The sequence below is a fragment of the Lichenostomus cassidix genome, chromosome 7 (genome assembly GCF_008360975.1).
Source record: "Lichenostomus cassidix isolate B80296 chromosome 7, HeHo_3.0, whole genome shotgun sequence".
In the NCBI taxonomy this organism is placed as follows: domain Eukaryota; kingdom Metazoa; phylum Chordata; class Aves; order Passeriformes; family Meliphagidae; genus Lichenostomus; species Lichenostomus cassidix.
Window position 1 is genome coordinate 14,794,669 of NC_139488.1, and position 23,741 is coordinate 14,818,409.

General features: G+C 38.5%; 1 protein-coding gene across 6 annotated transcripts in view; it reads left to right on the forward strand.

Annotated features, from left to right (window-relative positions):
- ZNF385B (zinc finger protein 385B) overlaps positions 1-23,120 on the forward strand; it is a 159,508-nt gene extending 136,388 nt beyond the window's left edge. For all 6 annotated transcript variants that reach the window (XM_085066325.1, XM_085066326.1, XM_085066328.1 and 3 more), the window contains 4 exons: positions 17,591-17,836; positions 18,868-19,046; positions 20,111-20,212; positions 21,670-23,120. In XM_085066325.1, the coding sequence (XP_084922451.1) occupies positions 17,591-17,836; positions 18,868-19,046; positions 20,111-20,212; positions 21,670-21,888 (746 nt within the window). In that variant the 3' untranslated portion in view covers positions 21,889-23,120. The remainder of the gene's footprint in view (positions 1-17,590; positions 17,837-18,867; positions 19,047-20,110; positions 20,213-21,669) is intronic.
- Positions 23,121-23,741: the final 621 nt, after the last annotated feature.

A 23,741-nucleotide genomic window follows, 5' to 3' on the forward strand; every position in this document is an offset into this window, starting at 1 on the left:
GTGATCTGAGGAAGATCAGCAATACTAATAGCAGTGGAATTGCTTGAGTTCCTGCTCTGTCCGTGTTGTGTTACTGAATGAAACAGGAGACTTTCATGAACTCGCTGACAGTGTTATTCAGGAAAAGGCCTCTACTGTGGGTTACCCCACTGTCAGTCCAGTAGACTAGAGCTGATAAATTTGCTTGTGCCTAAGTAGCCTTTTATTATCCTCTTCACCAGAGCTGATCTTGACTCAGGTGCTATGAGGTAAATAACACAGTTTTTTGACATGTGCATTGAAAATAACAAAAAAAAAAAAAACCTCAAAAAAAGTAGCAGTGACTGTGTGTCGTCCTGCTATTTTCACAGCAGCATCAAAACTATCTCTGGGTCCTTAGCAATGACAGTGGGTGCCAGATTTTGGGTTGGTTTACCTAGCAAATCACAGTTTAGGTTTGAGAGACATGAGCTCTGTCCAAGTAGCCTCTTCAGATAAACAAGGCATGTTACTATAAAACAGTGGCAATCTACCATTGATCTAAATATAAGAAGGCCTATTGAACAGAAAGTTTTAAAATATTTGATAAATATTTTACTCTCTGAAATATCAAACCCAGCTTTATTTAAAAAGCTTACTGCTCCAGGTGTACATGGTAAAAACTCAGACAACTGCTGAAGTAAAATGTCAGTTAAAACTTTAGAGGATTTAATGTGTTAAGAATTCATCTGTGGTAATATAATTGTATAAAGCCCTCTCTCTCTGATGGCAAATGTTGAGGTCCAGATAGCAAAAGTTTCATCATCTTTCACAAATTATATCATCTCTTCCATAGGTCTGGAGCTGTCTCATGTTTCCTTTGCCAGACTATCAGTCTGAATTGAATTCTTTTCTGTCCTATGCAATGTATCTAAAATCTACATTCAGTTTTTGAGAAAATAATATAACCAATCCAAGGGAAACCTGCACTTGATATTTTTCTTAATTGCCCTATTTTGGCAGTGTGTTGTTTTATGCTATTAATTAGCCTGTACAAATTAGACAGATTACCATCTGTGTCTGTTGGATTATACCACTGCAAGTGTTTCTACGTTAAAAATAAATCCCAATGGCAGTTTAGTTAAACACTTTCTTCCCATCAGGAGAACGGTGGGATTCTCTGTGGAGAGGAGGCTCCTCAGAGCCTGGTACTGCTGTACAGAGACTGAGGATGGGATTTGTGGGAGGAGAAACCTGAACCTGGAGCAAACTCTCTGTATCTGTAGGGAAAGCTGGTCACAGAGATGGGGAAAAGCTTGAAGATTGGGGGTTTTACCAGATTTGGAATAAACCATAGTTTTGTTCAGCTGCAGTTTCCCCTACAGATACTATTGCTCATTTCTTCTTTAACATATGTTCAGCTCCATAACATGTTTATTGCACCTAAAGCAAAGCAGTCACTAAGTTGCCACTGGGAATTCTCTTTTTTTTTCTTTTTTGCTTTGGAGCGAATTAACTGATACTATTTTTTCTGAATATTTTAACGTAGCTTTCATTCTCTGTGAAATTCATTAGTACCATATATTAACTTTTTGGGAATATTTTCATTTTCCTTAGCATAGCTTTAATTCTAAGAGTTTCAGTTCATGTGTGTATTTGTGGTCTTTTTTTTATCCTGATTTCCAGAGGAAATGAGACTTAATGGTCATGTCACCTATTTCTATCTTTGTTATTTTCTGGCTGTGTCTTCACAATTTTGACTACATTGCTTAGTGTCCAAAAAAAAAAAAAAAAAGATATTTTAATCCTATAAATTAGTCCTATAACTCCCTTAAGTTTGATGAAAATTGGCACCTAGGTAGCAGAGAAGTCTTAACTTATGGTGCATCCTGAAAGGTGCTGCCATGTGAGCTCTGTTTTGCTTGACCTGTTGACTGACCAGGGACTCTGCCTTCAGGAGGGGGCATTTGAAAGTGCTTATGTGTGCTGTAGGTCTGGAAAAATTGCATTATAAATACATAAACTAAATGAAAGAAAGGAAGGAAATTAAATTCCACCACTTGGGAAGCTGTTGTTTAGCCATTGTACTTTGGAGAGTTCCTGAGAAATGTTTATCAAGCAGTAAATAATTTCTGGTGTCCTTTTCTTTGGTGTGGAAGAAAGAGAAGCTAAACAGAGAAGACAAGTTTAAGTTCTTATGATCTTTTGCTACCTGCTGTACTTCCATGGGTATTGGTGCAGAATGGTTAGGGAGCATTACAGTAAACTGATAAACTGCAATTATTCTCTTATGAGGTCTGCTAATAATGGGGCACAACAGGCATGAGTAGCACCCTTTCTGATGTGCAGTCATTTTGAATGAGATAATGATGAATGATTTGGAGCTCTCCAGACAGAAGAGTTTTTATATATTAAACTAAAATGTCAGGTTAAGTTTGCTACAGAGCCATGTGTTCTTTGGGTCAGACATAGCATGCAGTCCAAAACACGTATTTGTCATAGGTCACCACTATAGTACTAACAGGAAAAACCATTTCACTTTTAGCTCAGCTAGTGATGAATCTATCAAAGGCAAAACACAAATTCATCCAGTCCTTGTTTTTCAAAATTTAGGATGCAGTGGTCTCTCTACAGCTGTTCCTTTCAGCTTGAGAAATGTGGCTGCTGTTAGAGCTACAAAAGTTAAATTAATCTTTAAGGCTTTTTAGGATGTTTCCAGAAGTATCCAGGTAAGTGGATAATAATGAGTTAAATTGAACAGGTTTGCACTCTTAACTTCATTAAGGTACAATGTGATCTCATTGTCTAAGCTCACAACTCTGCTGTTTAGAAAATACTTGTTTACTGGCTCTTGTAAATACCACCCTCCTGCCCTGTTCACTCTGCAGACAGGAAAAAATCGCCACAGATTATGTGACAAGGTTGTTGTTCTCCTATTCTAGCTGGGCCATGTCTGCTAGTCCTGATGGGTATTTGCAGATTGGAGGTGGCCACAGGGGATGCTTTCATAACCTGTCTCCCATGCAGTTCCTCAAACTGTACAGGAGAAAGTGTTTAATATACTAGAAAATCACTGCTGTAACACTGCAAGCTTTCTTGTGCTTTGAGATGTGGTTACAGCAAGCTGTGTTAATGGCACTGAGAGCTGCTCTTTCTGTGGTGGGTTGATCCTGGCTGGATGCCACGTGTCCACCAAAGCCACTCTACCACTCCCACCCTCAGCTGGGCAGGGGAGATAAAATGCAGCAAAAAGCTCGTGGGTCGAGTTCTGTCAAACATCAGGGAAACTTGTGACAGCTTCTCCCAGAAGCCACCTCTGTAGCCCTCCCACTGCCCAAGTTTAGCCATGCAAACTCACTACAGTGGGAAAGATTCTCTTCCCTCCTTGTGGAAGCCCAGGGTTTTCCAGATGATTACACAGAAGTATGGTGTATGTATGGCATTGCTTTAGGAAAGGGCATAGGTAACAACCTCTACACAGTGTAGTTTAGAATATTTGAAGTGTGGTTTAAATATAGTTCTAAGAATGCAATAGAAGATGGTGTCTATGACCCCAGGTCAGCATAGTCTAGATGCTTACAGTGATGAATCCTTCAGGAATGCATATGATAATAACTGGATTGAAATGTCACTGTTTACTTATCAAGCAGAGGGGAATTCTTTGATCATACTTCTAAATCAAAATAAGTAGTTCAAAATGAAGCACACGGATGATGTGGTATCACCTTCTTTGCATTTTGCTTTGATATGAAAATTGGAAAGTAAATGCAACTGTTTTAAACTACTCAAGAGTCAAAATCATGTTTCAGATTATAAAAGGTAATCTTTTTCCTGCCTTTGATCATTCACTATATGCTCTGCTGGCCTTATGCCTGTTTGTGAAATGATAGGCATGGGCATTTCAGGTTCATTCCTCATTCCAATAAGAGCAGAAGATTCTGCTACGTGGGAATTAGTAGGCAGAGATAAACCCTTTGGATGCTCTATGAAACCCTGTTTTGTTCAGCTGCTGCAGGAACAGAGAACATTACACACCTAACTAGGCCAAATTCTAGAACCTATTTAAAATCCTGACCCTTTGTACTACAGCTCTGCTCTGTGGCACTGTCTCAGGGCAGCTCAACAAGCAGTGCACAGGGTCATAGTGATGACATTCAAGCATATGAGCAGTCCTGTGCTGATCTGCTGTGTATGGTAAGAATGGTAGGAAAGGGATGGGACTGCAAAGTTTTTTGCCAGCTCCTTGATCGTAAGTTGTAAGAGTTATTCCAGTCATTACAGCTGCATTACACCCTCAAACTAGCTGGAGGGTGTTGTGAGGAACATTGTCATGCTGGAGTGTGGTAGTGTCTGACACTGAGTGAACTAGATCACATTTGGAAAATAACCTGGACCTGTTGATGGACCCTAATAAATCAGTTGATGTCATGTAGACATATGGTAATTAGTTGGCCTGTTAGACAGGACTGGCAACTCCAAGCTTTATCAGACTTAGAAAAATTGACCTTGAAGTCTTGTCTGTGGGTTTTAGTTCATCAAGAGCTATCTGTGGATACTTTCACAGCAAAACTGTTTTTTCCTTTTATTCCTGAAGTAGCATGCAACATGTTGAATCACATTTACTCAGGAAACTTATGATGGGTTGCATTTCTCCAGTGTCTCCATTGCCAGTGCTGTTTATTCACCAACTACTCATGAGGTGGAATGTCCCAGTGGAGTGCTCAGTGTGTATTTCACAAGTCCACCATCAGGACACTCCCTTAGTCATCTTCCTTTCATTGCTTATTTTAAAAATCTTTCTGCCTTGCATTCTAAACTTTTACATACATGACTCTTTAGTTGGAGTAATGCTAAAAATGATACCAGATCTCTTAGCGAAATCCCTTTTCACCTTAACATTTGTTTCCATTTGTCACCTTGTTTTCCATACATTTTAAAGGAATGGCTTGTTTACATAGCTCAAATAAACTGTTTCTTATATAATTCTTCAGGAGTAACTGGGAGCCAGAGACATAGAGTCTCCCCAGCTGAACTGTGGTGTATCTGTTCTGGGAGATTCTAGGTTATTTATCATACAGACCATTATAAGGACCTCAAAGCTTAGGGTGTTTCTAAGGCAATTATTCTTCAATTTTATAATTCTGTGTAACGTACCAAAATCCTCTAGACCTCAAGATAGATTGTGACAAAGTTGAATTTTGAGGGTGGTGCAGGGATAGGGAGAGGAACAGGACTGGGATGTGTTTGGCTTGCTGTCCCCCAGTGTCAGTGCCCTGTTAAGAGGTTCTGCCTTATGCCCTTCAAAGATGCTGTGCCTATGTCTGGCCTCCATCAAAAGCTACTGATGAGACTCATCAATTCTTCACACTTATGCTTACATAAAGAATTCTGCTGAAACTGTACTCCATAAAATAACCATGCATCTGTGTTTATGTGCATTCAGATAGTGCCTGCTAAGCACAGGCATATTTCTGTTAGATAAAGGTATTAGTTTACGGTCAACTAAGTAGTAAATTCAGTCTAATTCAGCCACCAAGGAGAGTCATTTCAAGGGCATTTTTCATTACAGTCTCTGAGGATGGTAAGCTTTGTTCCTTTTTCATTCAGTGTTTCACAGCCATATGAAGATCATTCTATATTGCTATCTGTTGAAACTCTACCCCCAAAACAGAGGTATAGGCACAGTATAGAATTCTCTTCTTGACCACAGTGCTTTTGCAATTGATAATATAAAATATTACTAATAACTGCTCATAAATTCATCACATTGTTGCAAGTACCATATGTGTACTTATATCCATGGCACATGCAATGCCTGTATTTGATTTAATCGTAAATATCTTCTGGGCATTTTCTGGCAGGTAATTTCAGCAGCTCTTTCAGGAAGTTGCTGTTTGGTTTATGCTCTTAGGATGAAAGGTGAGCCAAAAGAAAAATTAGCAAGTCAAAGTCTATTAACAGGAAATCATTATAATAGGTTGGGTCTTTAAACACTTTCTTCTCCGTCAGCCTTACTGTTCATACTTTTCAAAAGTGGATATTCAAGGCTCATCTTTCCATGTGTCTTTAAATTTGAATGGAAAAACAGTCATACTGCATATTTTGCTGCTGATAAGCTCCTGGGAGCTCCGGAAAATCTTTGGTCTGTCTATAATGCCAGCATGTTTCAAATTCTGCACCTCTACTGAAAACTGATTATAGGTGCCATTAACTGTAAAACAAGCTCTGCAGCTGACACGCTTATATTGATGAGCTGTTCCAATTCTTGTTCAAACTGGAAAAGGTCAAACTTTTCTCTCTTCAGTTATTGTAGCAATCAGAAATATATGCAACCAGGATTTTCTTTTGAAGGAATGGTAAGGTTTTTCTTTTCCTGCAGTAAAATGAGCATAAGCTTTGGATCAAAAATATTTTGTAAGATGAAATAAGACTCTTTTGGGTGCTCTGCTCTGTGCCTGAGCATTCATGTGTCCTTTATCCTTAAAACTGTATACCTCTAGTACTTCTACTCCCTCAAGTTCTAAACCCTTGAATTTTGTAGCATTTTTAAGAACTGGTATTCTTAAAATTATACAAAGTTTCTCTTTCTTTGGGGAGAAGTAGAGATAGGCATTTGTCCAAGGAAAATTGACTCTACTAGTGTTGTTGGACAATGGGATCGTGGCCAGGGATGCTGTCAGCTACTGGGTATTTTTTAGCTAGATGTTTGTAGTCATTTAAAAAATTCTTTTATATACGTTGAATCTTTCAGCACCTCTTTTATATTGTGAAATCAGGTATCTGCCTTTTTTTGTTTGTTCTGTTGATCATTGAATATTGAATTGTCTTTTGAATATCTCAAGAGGATTTTTTTAAATAGGATAATTGTGATAATGGAATGATAGTAAGGTGAGTATGAAATAACAAAAATTACTGCCAAATGTATCTGTTTATATTCCCATAGAGGGCATAACACAAGATAGGTGGCACCATCAGAACTATTATGTATCATATCCTTCTTTATACTCATCATTGTCTTTACAACATACTATTGTAAGAGATCTTGAGATTTCAGGTGAGGAAATGGACAAGGGGGAAAAGTGGGAGAAAAACCAAGCATCTGGGAACAAGAGAGTTCAGACTGAGATACCAGTATCACTCATTTGTTTTGCCATTTTCTATTAGGATGAAAGATGATCCAGAAGTATCATGAAAAAGTAAGGGTTATGTAATGAGATTTTGTAAAGGTTGCAAATGAGAGAAATAAAATATGTCCTTTTGTCACCTCTAGATGGTTATTATTTTGATGATGAATGACAGCATTTTTTGCCTAAGAAAAATAACTTCATGAACCAAGGCCTACTTTTGTTTTTGATGGCTAAGAAAGCCAAAATTCTGTTTGTTTATGCAGGACTGGAATTGGCCCTTTAAATTGTCGAGAATGGAAAACTTGCAAAAAAGACACCTGCTGGTTCTGTTGGGTTTTTTAACAACCCTGGAAGAAATAACTTCATCTGTATTTAATACTTTCACAAAACTTACTGAAGCAACATATTGCTAAGGAAATCAGGCAGTTCTTCTGATACCAGATATGTATTTTTCACTGGTATCAGAGAATAAGTAACACGATTCTGGTGATTATTCATACAATTGGTAATTAAATAGTTTTCTCTGTGTCCAGTTGTGCAAAGTTAAAGGCTGTGTTGAATCTGCAAAATTTAAGTTTTCTCCTTTTCTCTGAGCCCTTGAATAAATTTAGTGTCCACATGTAAAAGAATGGGTCAGGACAATGCTGTTACTTCAGCAGTGAAGGGGGAAATATGCTACATTTCCTATAGCATAAAAATTATTTATACAAACATTAGGCTACTCATTATTTCCTTATTACTTGTTTTCAGGGAGAGTTAAAATATTTTGGTGTTAGCAAGGCAAGTTATATCTAAAATGCAATTTATTTGTCAAATCTTGAGGGCATGACTGAATAATCAGAGTCCTCAGGCAAACCTGCTATGAAGTGGGTGAAAATGCACAATTACAGATGTCATTTAACTGAAATGAAGACGAGTGTTTCATAGCTGACTTTAACAGAAGTTCTGCCTGGGCAAGTACTGACTAAGTAGTTCAGACAAAGGCCCATGAGAATTTACTTGCATGGTGTGTCAGTTCTCCTTAATTCTTTTATTTAGATGCCTATAAATTTCGTATTGAGTTCCAAAGCATTTCAGCATCTGTGGACAGTTTTAAGATTTTTGTATTGCACAAGCAGCAAGTGAAATATGTTTCTAGTCATATATTTCAGATTTATAAAAGGTGGAGCCAATGTTATTTTTACAGTTGAGATGATTAACTGAGACTAAGCAGAAGTGAAGAGTCTCTGGGCAGAATACTGTATGTTTGTTATAATCCTTGAAAGTTTTTTTTAAGCATTCCTACATTAATAACAAGTTTAAAAGACAATGCAGTACTGTAGAAAGTTTGTATTCCAGGACCTCAAAAAAAAAAAAGTAACAGAATTTGGAATGGGAGTATAAAACATTTTCAAAATAATAGATGTCTGGTGTCAGGAAAAGATAGGTTTATAACTAGCAAAAACCATTTGCTTTCACCCAGAGGAGAATCATAGAATCGTATTTTGTAATAGCAGATCTTATACTGTATTTCAAGCTTTGCTCACTCCGTATTATAATTTTCCAAATCACAAATTTTCCTATTCCAGCCAAAACAGACTGGCATAGCTCAGAAAACATGAAAGTAAATATGCCTGGCTATAAAGCAACAGGACCCAGGAAGAGTGAGCTCTTGGATGATCTCACTTTATGGATACTCTTTAAATTAACATTTCACACTTGCTAGCTGTATTTTAGACCCACCTTGTTTTCAATTGCCAGCACTGCAGTGCTACTCTTCTTGCTGAGTTTTATGAACAAACTTCTAGTGATAGTTTTCCCAACCTGTCAGGATGTGACTGAGAAATTAGGTATTGGCACTGTACACTAGGAAATTGCTCTGAATTGGTGTTTGTTGACAAGTTGATTTTCTCCAGAAGTAATGTGCTGCATTTGCCATAGTTACCTGTTCACCCTATTAGGTCTAAAAACTGGAGGAGGAGGAAGCTGAGAATTGTAATAATCTTTTTTCAAAGTAAGAGAAGTCTGATGCAACCTGCATTCTGTGAAAAACCAGCAGGTGACATAGAGACACAATGCAAAGGGCCGTAAATGGATGTTAAAAGTTAGTTTGTTTTCTCCAGAAATACTGTATGCACTCCTGCATTTTGGCTAGCATTACAAAATCAACCCCTCTACTCTTCTCTAGCTTTTGCAGAGAAATTGCACTCTGTTGAAGCATTAAATAAGAGACTTTTGAAATGTGAATGCCCTTTATTGATACACAACAATTTTTGCAGTTACTTTGCTGTATGTTTTATGTATATGTGCCAACATATCTTTTTTTTTCTCCTTCCCCTGCTGGTGAGTGCATACAGATTTATCTTGATCTTTAAAACAGACGCTAGCTAGCAAACCTAAACCAATCCCCTAAGAACTCCGAATGTGTAAGGAATTGATTAAAAATCATGGGCAATTCAGCAGGATCGCCTCAGACACCCCAGTAATTGAGGCAGCAAGAACTTTCAGTTCAGGAAGGTGTACAAATAGGTACAGAAATAGATTTTGGAGGGTAAGGTTTTACACTTGCAGAACTACATGTACTTCTGAATATTTTCTAATTCTCATCAGTTCACTTTTATAAAAATTAAACCCAACGGAAGTTGCAAAACCAAACCTTCGTAACAGTACATGTTCAATCTGATCACAAATATTTTCATACTCTGAAAAAAACCACAGGTTCCTCTGTCAGAGCCTTTGGTATGCCAAATCAGACATAAAATATCTAAGGAATTGTCAACATTACTGCTGTACCATGGCTATGCGAGCAATACTCCTGAAGTGAAAAAAGATAGTTTGGCTCAGCCTGTTGGAGAGAAGTGATGCAGTTAATCAAATAATCAGTCTAGCTGCTGAGCTCACCTAATATTGCACAGCCATCCAGACATTTCCTGATGTAGCTTCAGTATCGCGAGGAAATATGTTGCAGCTTGTATCGGGGCACATTTGTGTTTGACATGAAAAGCTTCATATTTATATCTTCCATTTGTTTCTCATCTTGGTGTAGAGACAAAATTCGTTCTTTTTAGAATGTGTCAAACAGATTTATTTCATTATATAAAAACTAGCTGTTTTTCATACAGGCCTGGAGTACAAGAAAAAATATTTTAGAAAAACCAAAAGTAACCAAAGGGTTAATAGATTCACTGTGCTGTCTGATTTGCATGTAGGTTTGCAGTGGAATTTTTCTAGAACAGAGCCCTACGGGTTTTTCAGCCTCATTTCTCAGTAGACTGCACAACTGGTGAGAAAGTAGGTATTTTGTCTGACAGCCATTAGAGTCTCATTATTCAGGAAATGTGCAGATAAAACAAAAAAGGTTTTGAAATACCTTATCCAAGTTTGCTACCCCTGTCTTAATGAGTGTGAGGAAATAATCTAATGCTCTTTGCTGTTTCTTTTGTTGGGTTTTTTTTTTGAATGATGCTGAGATGCAGGACAGAGTAGTTAAAAATGCTGTGAAGGTTGTGACCACTAATAACGTAATTGCTGTCCTGCTATCGTCTTTATGGCATATATCACTCACAGTGTTCATCTTTTCCTTCATAAGAATAATAATTAATTGTGTGTGTGCGTGCTTCATTCCTCTATAGTGTGAAGCAGAAGAAAACATTTTCTGTGAAAAACAGAAACTTGAAACTTGCTTTTCTTACTGGATCTATCTTCTGACTGTCTATTCAGTAACTTCTCTGCTAATACCTTGTCCTTCTTGTCATCCTGTTAATCCAGTCACTGATCACCTCCTCCCTTCATATCTTATTTCAGGCCAAAGAGATGTATGGCAGCTATTGTTTCCAATATAATTATTTGTGGCTGTTGTCATTGTATCCCCACACCTGTGTCCCAGGGTACATCCTGAGGTTTGGTTAGGCAGTTCTACAGTCCAAGTACAGTGTGACTAAATAAGTTTTCCCCACCTTGATTTTATTTTGTTGTGGTTTCTTAAGATCTCCCTTGACTACATTCAGCCAGGCTCGTAATCTCTTTGACTGTGATCTCTCTACTTTCATGTTTTTGTTTTAAATGCCATAAATTTTGTTACAATATTTCTGTGGTACAGGTCAAGCCACTGATTCTTTGCTCTCCAAATTTATGTTCTTCACTTTCAAAGCTCCTCATACCTTCGTATGTCTTTTGTAATACACTTTCAAATGCTTGCGCCTACCACGCACAGTCATTTAAGCCAGCTTCTGATAAAGCTTCTTGCTTTTCCTGGGCCTATTTGTGAAGAGCTCCCTTCAATCAGCTGCAAAATTTGCTTTTTTTCATCTCACCTCTGAAAATTTCTCTTTCGCTCTGATGGACTGAAAAACAGAAAAACGTTTGTGAGAAGTTTGGCTGCCACCATGGTGCTTGTGTCAGTGACTGGTTGTTGTGTCTCTCTGTGGTTTCATACCTGTCTGTCTGCAGCTGTCATCTCTGCTCATAAACTGATGATGTAGTGTCGGGAACGACTTCTGTGTGCAGAAAGCTTGGAACACAGAGGTCAAATGGTAACTATTGAGTAACTCTTCAAGTAACTCACCTATCTTTAGCATTGTCTGCGGGCATATTTTATAAAGTGTGGGGAAAAAAGTGTAATTAAATTTGTCACTTTTTAAATTTATTTCAGATGTGCCAAGCATTTAACTTGTCAAATTTAGACTGAGAATGTTATTTTTCAATGGAAAAATTTTTACTTTGTGTTTATTGACTCTAATTTAGCTTAACTGAAAAGCTTTTCAGCAAAATTTTTTTAATTGCCTGCTACTGTAATTAATACAACTGATTTTACCTTTGCTACACAGTTGATTGGGGAAAGAACATGTAAAACAATAGTCTGACAATATCATTGATTTCCTCTTCCCATTCTGTAATCACTGTATGCTTCAAAGGTTCTTGAACACAGCCCAGTATTCACAGGCATGTTTGGAGTTGTTGAAATTACACAGAGAACCTGAAAATCTGTTTCACTCAGCACAGCTTTACCTGTATGGGAGATACATTTGATTTCCCTCAAACTCTCTCTTAATCTCCAAGATCAACACTTCAAACTAAGAGCAGTTCCCTGTAGCACAACTTATGTGAACTCAAGGATATCATATGACAATCTTTGCACCACACTTTCAGTATCCCATAAATAAAATATGAACGTTTCCTTTCAGAAATCACTTTTGATTTTAGTTACCATAGGAAGTGACACAGTTAGAAGTTAATTGAAAGTGTTCAGGATCATCAAGCTGTCCTTTGGTTAAAAGGTTGTTCTTTCAGTAGTGATGTGGTATGGTAAGGCACCATCATAAACAAGGCTGATTGAACCAAAGGTTTTGCCCCTAACTGCGCCTCAGTTGTGCTCACCAGTTGTATGGCCTTGATAACCATGCAGTGACTGAGTTATGCAGTGTTTTCCTAACACAGCAAGAAATGATGGCTGGTTTAGGCTGGAAACTGCATTGGAAATTGTGTGGCTCTTTCCTTCGTGTTTTTCCAGAAGAAAAGAAGCACAAGTTTTTACTATTTTCTTACCTTTACAATAGAGAAAAATAAACATTTTACTGCAAAAATAATTTTTCCATTATGCTCTATTCTAACTTGGCAATGTGTAGTATTGTGTGAGCAGGTAAAAGAAATATAAAAATAGACTTGTATATCTAGGATGGCATGTGAGTGAATCTCTCAAAAGAGCTTCAGTGTAGGTTTGTAGAGCAGCAGTGGCCACTTTGCAGTGCCTGTGCTGCCCTTTTGCTGTCAAGTACCTTGTGTGCAGCTGCTGCTCAGTGCCTGGAGCTGGGGGTGCAGGGAAGGACCTGGCACAAGGGAAAGTGTGAAGCTGAAGGTGGGCAGTGGGTGGTTACAAGCATGGCATGGTCTCTTCCTGGTGAACTCCATCACAGCCAACTCCATCACAGTCAGCGCTGGGCACTAGTCCTCTGTCCCAGGATCCTTCCCTGTCTGTGTGTCAGCCTTCAGCACAGGCTGTGGGCAATAGTCCCAGGTTCTGATGGAGAAGTGCAAAGATTTACTTTTTATTACATGCAGCCACACACAAAATATGTATTTTCAGTAATTGAAACATTATTGCTTCTGTTTACTGTCACAGTAAAAGCAAATTTGTTTATTTATTGCATATTGCAGAAAATTTACATGACAGTTTGGTAAAGGTTATTAGGATCGTAGCAGAACTTCGTATCTGAAAGCTTTTAGCATATGTATTGGAAGGGGTTCTTGCAAGTGTGTCACATATCATCTGTACCTTGGATATTTTAATTCCAACTGCTATTTGAACAAGCTGTTGTGGAACAGAACTTTATTGTAAAGATGTTTTATGTACCGTAAGTGATAAAAACAGGGCAAAAAGGCATGTTGTGGGGTGTAAGTAGCAATTAGCATTTTTGATACAGAAAAACTTTATGAGATTTATACATCTATACATGAGTTTTAAATTCACATTGTTTTATTTTTATCCAGAATGTAAATTCTGAATTAAGGATCCGAATATTAAGTTACCTTTTTTGTTGTTATTTTTAAAAATAGCATGTATGATTTCATCACGAAGTCCAAATTAGTACTTCTTTCTAATGTGCACCAAAGCATCACTCTGACTCAAAAAAAAAAAAAAAAAAGCCATTAATGGGTAGGACCTATTGCCTACACCACAGCAACCACAGTGAGAGTGGCATGACCTGCAAAGGTCAGTGAGTCACTTCAGCTGTACAAGTGAGGCAGTAGAACCTGCAGGTTTGGAGCTGTGAGGTGTTACCCTGCAGTGCCCTGACTTTGTTACGTGTGGTCAAAATGAGGCAGTACTGATCAGATAAATAAGTTTTGAATTTTAACATGGCGCTGACACAAGCAGGAGTCAAACAAGCAGAAATATGTGAAAACAACTTCAAAGCAGAATTAAAACAATGTAATGGGTGAGAAAAGCATTGATATTACTGAGCCCAAAGCAATACTTAATTAACTTGCTTTAGTTATTTTCCCTGGGCTCTACTTCAAAATAAATTCAGGCTTCAGTAAGAACCTGAATCATCAATTTACTTTTCTGGAATTAAAGACGGGAATTTAAGACAGATGAAATATGGCTTTTCTGCATGGAAAAGGAACATAGAGGGAAACAGTACAAATTAGATTTTAAATTAACTTCTTGCACATGAGTTTTGGTGTGAGCATATCAACCTGACCCTGATGCAGATTGAATCACAGCTGCTGCCTTCAGGGAGTTGGCTGGCTGGTCCTGCCCTGGTCTCATGCTGTGCTCTGCCAAGCTGTGCAGCAGAAGCTGGTGTGTCCATGGTCCAGGCAGGATGGACTCACTCCTGCACTCCTTTGGGCTCTGCCTGGCTCTGCTGGTCTCGACCCAGGAAGAGATCAGAGTAAATTTGAGCCTATTCTCAACAGTGCCTTCAGAAACAGCAAGAGGGCTATAATCCTATACATTTGTTTTATAAGGTGATTAGAGTTTGGAAGTATGGGTATGCATACAGCCATTAACAGTTACATTTTTTGATTTCTGCATGCAGATATTATTTGTTAGCTCTGTGTTGTAAGTACAAATAAAAGAGTAATCTTTTTTGTGCTTTCTATATACATGCAATTTGCATTTCCTGTGCTTTGCACAGTTGAATAGCTGGCGTTTCTGTCTCAAACATAAAACTGGTGTTTTGAATGGTGTTTTGAATTCTGTGGATTGAAACAATAAGCTGTTATCAAAAGCCCATTTTGAGAAGTGCAATTTTCTGATTTTAGAAGCCAGGAAAACCCAGTTCTGGCCCCACTGCAGTGACAAATACGCAGTTAGCTCCGTGTACTTTCTGTGGGAGTTAAACTGTATAATAACCTTACAATTATGATCTTTGAAGATGTTCCGCATTAAACATTTAGAGTGGTGGAAGGAAACATTAATTCATAGAGGGGCGTATGTCTCTCCTTATACATCCCCATCGATGAAGAGCTTATTTGTGTCAGGAAGCTTTCCAAATGATGGAATTATTATGTGAACTCAGGTCCTTTCCAAAAGCTGCGATACTGGCAGAATTGAGCCCAGCTGCATGCTGGTAACTTCTCTCTAGTTTTGTAGAAGTTTTCTTGTTAGTTTGCTACATGCTGTATACTCTAGAACTGCTAGAATTGAATTGTTTTGAACACTGTAAATCCAGGGAGTATTATAAAAATCAACGTACTACATCAGCTGTTGGCCAGCTAAGTGAGAAGTGGGAAATGAAATCTGTAATTTTTCAATCATCTGTTAAATTCAGGGTTGGAAAACCATCACTCTGTGGTGGTAATTGGTGGCCCGTCTAAAATGGGTCTTCTTCCATATCTTGGGATCTTACTCAACAGACACTTGAAGGCAAAATAAATGCTGCCTCTTGTTGTGGTCAGTGAGAAAAGTGCAGGCAGGGGCTGTGGGCAGGAGGGTGAACACTGCACTTGTTGCACAGGGGTGATGATTTCTATCTCCAGGCACCAAATTTTTATTATTACATTTAAAAAAATCACATGGGGAACAACAGAAAAAAACCCCAAAGCCAAACTAGAAGTGTTAGTTGGTATATGTTAACATACAGTTTGCAGTTCTGTAGGTGTGTTTTTCCTTTAAGGCATGAAATGTAAAATACTATGGAACCTTCCTTTATAGCACTCAGGTTCACATACATCCGGGTGTTATGCCTTTTGCAGTTTGGCATGATATTGCATAGAACAAAAATGACAGCTACTCTATTTTTCTGTAATGTAAATTTGCAAATGGCAGCTGTTGAGTGTGTTTCATTTGTAGGTGTTAGCGCCTCTGAGAATTTTCCATAGTGAAAACTCTTTAATTTAGAATGTTAGAAAATGCTGGTTATTAAAACTGTATTTTATGAAGACTCATGAGTTCATATAAAGTATTCTAGATTTTTGCAGATGTGACTTTGTACTATGGCGACTTTAAATTGAAAAGCCTATGAAGTACAATTTAACATCAGTTTCATTTGTCATACTTTATCAATCAAAATACCTTCAGATCTGGTTTTAACATTAATTTGTTCTTAATAGTAGTCTTTGTACTTGGCCATTTTCAATGTTTAGTGCTGTTTATATTGTGTCATTTCAAAGTATTTTCATTGTTATTTGGAAAAAGAATAGTTCTTTTATTAGAATTTTCTTTCTCCTGGTTTATAACAATCTAAAATTGATGTACTGCAGTGCACTTCTGGGAAATATGCCAACAACTGGGGGGTTTAGTTTCAGGATGGCTATTCATAGTTCATACACACTTTCAAGTGTTTTTTTGAGTGGGTATAATCCTGTTTTTGGAGTTCTTGGTAGCACAGTCTTGGCCTGATAGAAAAGGCATGTTAAGACAGAGTCTGTTGGCTGTAAATATAAAGTGCATGGGTCCATATTTAAAAATGAATGCTCAAAATAGAGCCTAGTTTTTCAAGTCAGTTCAACTCTCCTTAGGACTAAGCCATGGGTTTCAAATGGAAAGGTTGCTCTTATGTAGGTGATGTACTTGCTTAGATGATAAAATTTGATTCCAGTTGTTCAGAGTGACACTTTTCCAGTCATTTCTCATGTCCGTTTTGTCAGGGTTGCTCACACCAGCACCCCTGCACTCTCCCACTCCCATCCCATGTTTGTTATGGATGGAGCTTGTTTTCCTGCTGGCAGCTAATATGGCTTGTGGTCACAAGGCCTGCAGTTGAACAGCTTCAAATGCAATAAGCTCTTGAAGGCAGCATGTAAGCAGGGAGCATTTGAATACTGGCTCTGGCACAAAGCTCCTCTGTACCCACAGCTGGGACGTTTAATCTCCTGCTTTGTGATCACCATCTGCAAAACGAAGGAATACCTGCCTGCCTGTCTCATAGGAGCACAGATGATTGACTCATGCTTGTGAAGTGATAAAAAAATGCACTGAATGCACACAGAAGCTATCTGATCTACAAATATATGGGAATTGTTATTGGAAAAACATACAAATATTAGCAACTGTGTTTGTGTGTGACTGCCATAAATCCTGGAACTGAAATGAGTGATGTATGTCGAGATGGTGCTGGAGTCTTTCAATGTCCTCCCAGTGACTTTGAGAAACTTGAGCCCTTCCAAAGGCAAATGTATTGCTTTTGAGAAATACTTTTTAATCCCCAGTGCAAAGCCTTGCGTGTTTCTGAGTGCTGTCTAGTCCCTAACCAGTCCCTAATTCCTTTGGGATTGCTTGAGCTCCTTTCAACTGGCCATGCCTGCAGCATGACAGCAACAACAGTGGCCATGAATTTGTTGAACTCAGTGGTGTTCACTGCTAACTTTAAAAACAAAAAAGTCATCCCTTTTGCCAAATTACACACTCAAATTACACACTCATTGTAGGACTTTAACAAGATTTCAAGGATACTGCTCTCTTTTATAAAATGAGATAAATTAGCCCCCTGTTGTGTTATGTTCACTAAACCCACAGGACTATTACTGTATGATTTTTTTGTGTTTGGCATAAAACAACATATGTATTTTGCTTCTTTTAGAAGAGAAAGGAAAAGCAAAACCCAATAGTGCAAGTCAGCAGTCCAGCACAGAAGTGGATCCTTTTCTTCCCAAACCTGGAGTGGCAGCAGTGGCACCTTCAGCACCTGCCTCATCCTCCAAGAGCACGAATGGAGCTGCTAGCACAGTAACTGAGTCAGAAGAGGAAAAAGCCAAAAAACTACTTTACTGTTCATTATGCAAAGTGGCTGTGAATTCCCTTTCACAACTAGAAGCCCACAATACAGGTGAGTATCCATGTGGTACAACTCACTTGTGTGTTCACATTTTTGAAATTCAATGTAACAAGGTGGTAGCCACACTTTACTGAAGAGTCTTTTAGTTTGAACGTACAATAGCAAGGTATAAAACCAGTCCTATTAATGGCAGTTTCCTGCATGGTGTTTGATATTCTATTAAAGCATTCTCTAATTTTTTTTGAGCTGTCCTTCATGTACTCCCTAAATTCTTATTTGACAAAATCCCTACAGTTCATGTTAACTAATCAGATTCCTTCATACCTTCACACTGAGGATCACAGTATGATCATAGTGGTTTCTGTAACACTTAAGGTTTCTAAAATGTCAGTTCTCTCTCTTTCATATTTTGTCTCATTATCACTGGTCTCTGTTATTTTGCTGGTAAAACTTATAGTAATTATTGCTATTGGGTATTTTTGATAATTTTAGGGTGGCTCATTAGAGTTCATATACATCCTAGAATCTTCTGGTTACTGAAGATTAGATACATGTCTTTTTTTAGGCCAGAAGCAGCAATCCCTAATGTGTTCTGTCTGTGTATGGTGTGCTGGTGATGTAAAGCTTGTTAACAAGCCATTGAAGCTGGTTTTACAGCTGTAATCCATTCTTGAAATGGGCAAAGCAGCCGTTTCTTCTGAATCCAAGGATATTTATTGAAGTGTTACTGTTCCTAGGCAGGTTTTGAGGGATTGCTGTGGTTTCTGTTCCAGTCTTGGCTAATACTTTTTTTGCTATTCCCTGGCTCTGTGGAATTTGGCAAAAGAATAAGCAGCAGGCACTTTGGCCATACAGTCACACACTGCGCCCAAACAGTGAGGCAGTGGTCCAGCATGCCTGTTGTTCCCTTTTTTGCACAAAGCCTTCTGGCTTGCCTTTAGATCAAGGACGTGGGAACTACACTGACCAAATTGGTCTGTGGTGACTTTAACCATTCTGTCTTGAAGATAAATGGTCCAGGGCTGAGGGACATGTTTTTATGCTGCTGATCCTGAGCTCAGCTGCATCTCCTTGCCCATTAGGCTCCAAGCACAAGACCATGGTTGAAGCTCGCAATGGTGCTGGTCCCATCAAGTCCTACCCTAGGCCTGGATCCCGAACGAAGGTGCAGAATGGCAATAAAGGCTCAGGACTGCAGAACAAGACATTCCATTGTGAGATATGTGATGTCCATGTTAATTCAGAAATTCAGCTTAAGCAGGTAACTTGTCTGGAGTTCTTTATCGGTTTTAGTTGCATTACAATGTTGTAGGTGCAGTGTAGGGCTGTGTGAAGATGTCTTGGTGAATACTAAATGAACTTAGTATTTCTTACCTGTCATGCCACAGCTATTTCTAAATATTTAATCATCGGTCTAGTTCACCTTATTGTTTCGTTTGGGAAATTGGGTTTGAGAGTTGTAAAGCAGAGGTGTCTGTACCAATGAATGACATAGCAGATCTCATTTAAAAGTTTTCTGTGGTTCAAGATAAAGATTTGAACCTTGGTCTCCTAAATGTAAGAAATTCTGGGTTGAGGTTCCCTGAATTCATCTTCCGGTGCTATTTCAGTCTGTTGGAATAATGTTTAGTGCTATATGAGGAGGAACACATGACTCAAATCTATTGGTTTGGGACAATCACCAGTAGGGTAATGCTGTAGATATGTCTGAATTGTGTAGAAAAACATTATCATTAAAGGTATAGCTGTTGTGTGAGTGTGGAGCTGTTCTCTGTCTGAGCCAATTAGGCCTGGGTTCAGAGCTGTGCCAGATGGGAACCTCTGACTGGATGGTGCTGTGTGGATGTGTCCTCTCATTCCCTGTTCTTTTAGTTAGCTCTAAGATCGTATTAAATTGCATGGTGCAGACATATCCCTGGGTATTGGTTCTTCCTTCAGCTAATATTGAATTATTTATGTGACTGAACAGCATCAGCAAGATGGAAATTTACCTCTTACTCCTGAATATCCCTATGACCTAGTGATTACAGCTCTGCCTGGTTTAAGGCTCCTCAAGTGGAAAAAGGAAATACTAACCAAAATATCAATAATTTGAGAGCCTGTCTTGAATCACAGAATATGCTGTATTTGATTAGTTTCTGATTCTCTATTTTAAATGCTCTAAATTGTTATGTTTAATTTAGCAAAATTCATCTCTGCTCTCTCTTAAGAACTTACTTTATCTTACAAGCAGGGGCTTAGGCATACCCTGCTGATAAATCAGTTTCAAACTCAAAACTGAGAAATGTTTAAGCAGCTAATTAAATGTGAGGATATTTATTTCAGCACATTTCCAGCCGAAGGCATAAGGACAGAGTGGCAGGAAAGCCTATGAAACCTAAATATAGTCCTTACAACAAACTGCAGCGCAACCCAAGTATTTTAGCAGTAAGTATTTTTATTTCTCATCACTGTCAGTGTGAATTTGTGACTTTGGGGACTCCCACTGCACAGAGACAGGAACATGACAGACCTGACGCTTCTGCAGCCTCCCTTCCCCTGCAGGCTGAGTCTGCACAGGAATCAGGTTTGAAGATAGTTATATATTCTGTCTGCTCAGTCCAAGGCATGCAGACAGCACTGCAAGTGTTATTTACTGCTAGAAAGAAGGCAATAATCAGTGGAATGGGGAAGGAACCATGTGCCCTGTGGAAAGGTATAGGCTCTGCTGGGTGAGGGCTCTTCTCCTTGAAGGCAGCAATGGATATGCTCTGTCTTTTAGCACACCTGAGATAACTCTAAGGTATGATGGATGCAGTCAGGGAAAAGGATATAGGATGTTAAGATACAAAAATACTAGTGCTTACTCTCTGCATACAGCAAAACAGAATGCCATGTGGGTGTATTAGTTGGTGCAAAAGAGTCATCAGGTGCTCAGGAGAATTGACTGCCTGTATGTTCAGGCTGTGTCTGTCACTGGCTGTCAAACACCTCTCCTGTCTCTGTGCCCCTAGCCAATCCCTTCCACATCCACCTCACCTGCATTTCCAGGATTCCCCCAAGCTGGTTCTGCCAGTCAGCTGCAGCCAGAGTTCAGGCTGCCTTTAGCACAGCACAGTTGGCATGTTCATTTGCTCGTGACACAGACAGTATTTTATTCATTAGAGAAAATTGCTTGTCACCTATGGCACAAAAACAGTTTACAGGTTGAAAAGAGACAGATGCAAATGTGTGTGTGCAAGAGAAAGCATGTGAAAAGCCTTTAAATGCTAAAATATTGATATGTCTTTGTGATTGTAAAGAGGAAGCTGCAGGCTTCCTCTAAGTCTCCCCACTTGATAGGTTCTGCACATGCTAATCTTCTTTACTTGTATAATACATCATTTTACAATCTATTGCATAAGGAGAGACCACCAATTATAAAGGAACAACATGAGTGTCTTTGCTTCCACAAATGTATGATTGTAGTGCAAACCATTTTCAAGATGACTGGACTAATACCACCTTCCCATCTTGTCCACTCTACTTTTCTACAATTCATTTTTGCAAGTGGAAAATTTGACCTTTGATATTGAAGTCTTAATCATGGGGATATTTTTAATATTTCATGCACAGTTATAATTTATATAAAGTTATTCACTTGCAATTTTATTCACTTGCCTCCTTCTAAACATCAGTGTGATGGTCTCTAGGCTCAAGAGATTTATTTATCTTTAAATATAGGATTTGGTTGCTTTAATTGCCCTGGGAGTGAAAGGACAGTGCAGGTAGCATTTCTAAGCAGCTGACAAGAGGCTTCTGTGAGAAGCCACAGTGTTCCCTGTGTCAGGGTTCACTTTTTCCCTCATGTAAAAGTGAGTGTTGGGAGAAGTGTATTTACATTGCTTTTGTGTGTTTTATTCCAGGCAAAACTTGCATTCCAGAAGGACATGATTAAGCCGCTGGCACCTGCTTTCCTCTCCTCTCCCCTCGCTGCAGCTGCAGCTGTATCGTCAGCGCTGTCCCTGCCTCCCCGGCCCTCAGCATCCCTGTTCCAGGCACCAGCAATCCCACCAGCGCTCCTCAGGCCAGCCCACGGGCCCATCCGCGCTACGCCTGCCTCCATACTCTTTGCACCATACTAATTTATTGATGTAAAAATGAGACAACTATGGCCAGTACAAAGGGTAAAGGAAAGCAGGAAAGGGGTTGAGATTTTAAAGTGTTTCTCTTTTGCAATGCCATCCAGCGTGACACCTCATCCAACCACATCATAAAATCCATCACTGACAGCACTGCGTTTTGGAGTCTAGACAACTCTGTCTCTCACTCTCTATTTTTTTAATCAAAATAGTGTGATTTACTTAAAAATTAAATTGCTCATAAAATTTATACCATTAAAGATTCATGCATCTATCCATTCTTTTCTTTTTTTTTCAATTTGTATGATGCACCTTGGAATCAAGGAACATAAAATATTTTCCTGACAGACTTGAAAACTAGGGTCTTCCTTGCTCACACCTCTGTAAATACTTCTCTGAAAAGCAGCGGGCTATAATCTAATGTGGAAAAAAGGAAAAGGTAGAAGAATCAAATGCTTGACTGCAGATAACATCTCAAAAAATAATTGCGTCCATTTTTTCGTGTGCTCTTGTTGACAGGGATTGTGTGCTGTCCTAGACCCCAGTACTGGTGTATCTTGTGTAGTATTACAGATGTATCACGTCTGATTTTAATATTTTTAGTTTCTGTGCAAATGTTTGAAAGCAATGCAATGCTGAAGCTTTTAATTATTTCTTTTGTGTCATACTTTATTTAGAGAAATCAAAAATAGAAAGCCATATAACATAGAGTTAAGATTACTGCTTGTTTGCTACTTTAATTTAACTTATTTTTGTTGTTTCTTCACTGGTGTTGCTAAGCAATGTTTAAAGAGAAAAAAAGCTTTTCAATTGCACATTGCCACAGCTCACATGCATTGTTCAAGAAGACAATGGATTCATGTGTTTGTACGTAAATATCCTGTTTTCTTAATTTTTAACTAGTTTCCTTTGTAATGATGCTGCATAACATTGTGGCTCCCTAATGCAATAATGTACAGAACATAAAATATTTATAATTGACCATATTCTCTGTTTAATGACTATATTGCAGTAATGTCCCACCTATCTTCTTACCTCCCCAACCCTTTTATAAAGGTGAATCAATACGCAGTGCTCAGATGGGAGTCGTTAGGTGATAATGGGGAGTACAGGTGGAAGAAAGGAAAAATAAAAAGATAATTAACTTTTAGAGCATCTTTATCAGCAATCCATAATAGTAAGATGTCCGTGTATTTTTTTAAATGTACCTTTTCAATAAAAAAATAAGAAAATTATATATGCTTATTGTGTTTTAATTGGTACATTAAAAAAAGCCTGAAACAAAGTTAGCTAAAGGAGTCTTCAGGAGCAGACAAAGAATTGGAGTTGCAATAAAGTATAATTACAGAACCTCTGCTTGTTTCCCTTGTGTTTTAATGTCTTTTCATCACTGTAGCCTGTAACAGCCTTTACTGAGGCTTTTTTGCAGCAAAACTGTAAACATTCACTACATCAGAGTTTCGGAGGAAGATGCGGTAGAGACAGGTGCGTGATTATGTGAGTTTTTTACTGTACCACCAAAATGCTACACCATGGTTATGCCTTTGCTAGTGGAGATGAAGGATTACCTCTAAAACCAGCCCGGGCCAACCTGAGACTGGAAGGAGGTCACTTTGGAGCCAGGACTTGCTCTGAAGCATGGGCAAAGCATGCGGTTGCTTGACTCAGCAGCAGGTTTTTGAAGGTAGGTGTTTGGGGAAGCTTTGAAATTATCTTTTTTTACTGCTGAAAAGCTTGGTCTATTCTCTAAAAGCCTGTTCTTTGTTAAAAAGTGAAAAGTAAGGAGTACAAGAGTAAAAAGATTAAACTGTGAGGCTGTTAGGGTTAATAGGAAGCCATCAGGGCCATTACAAATT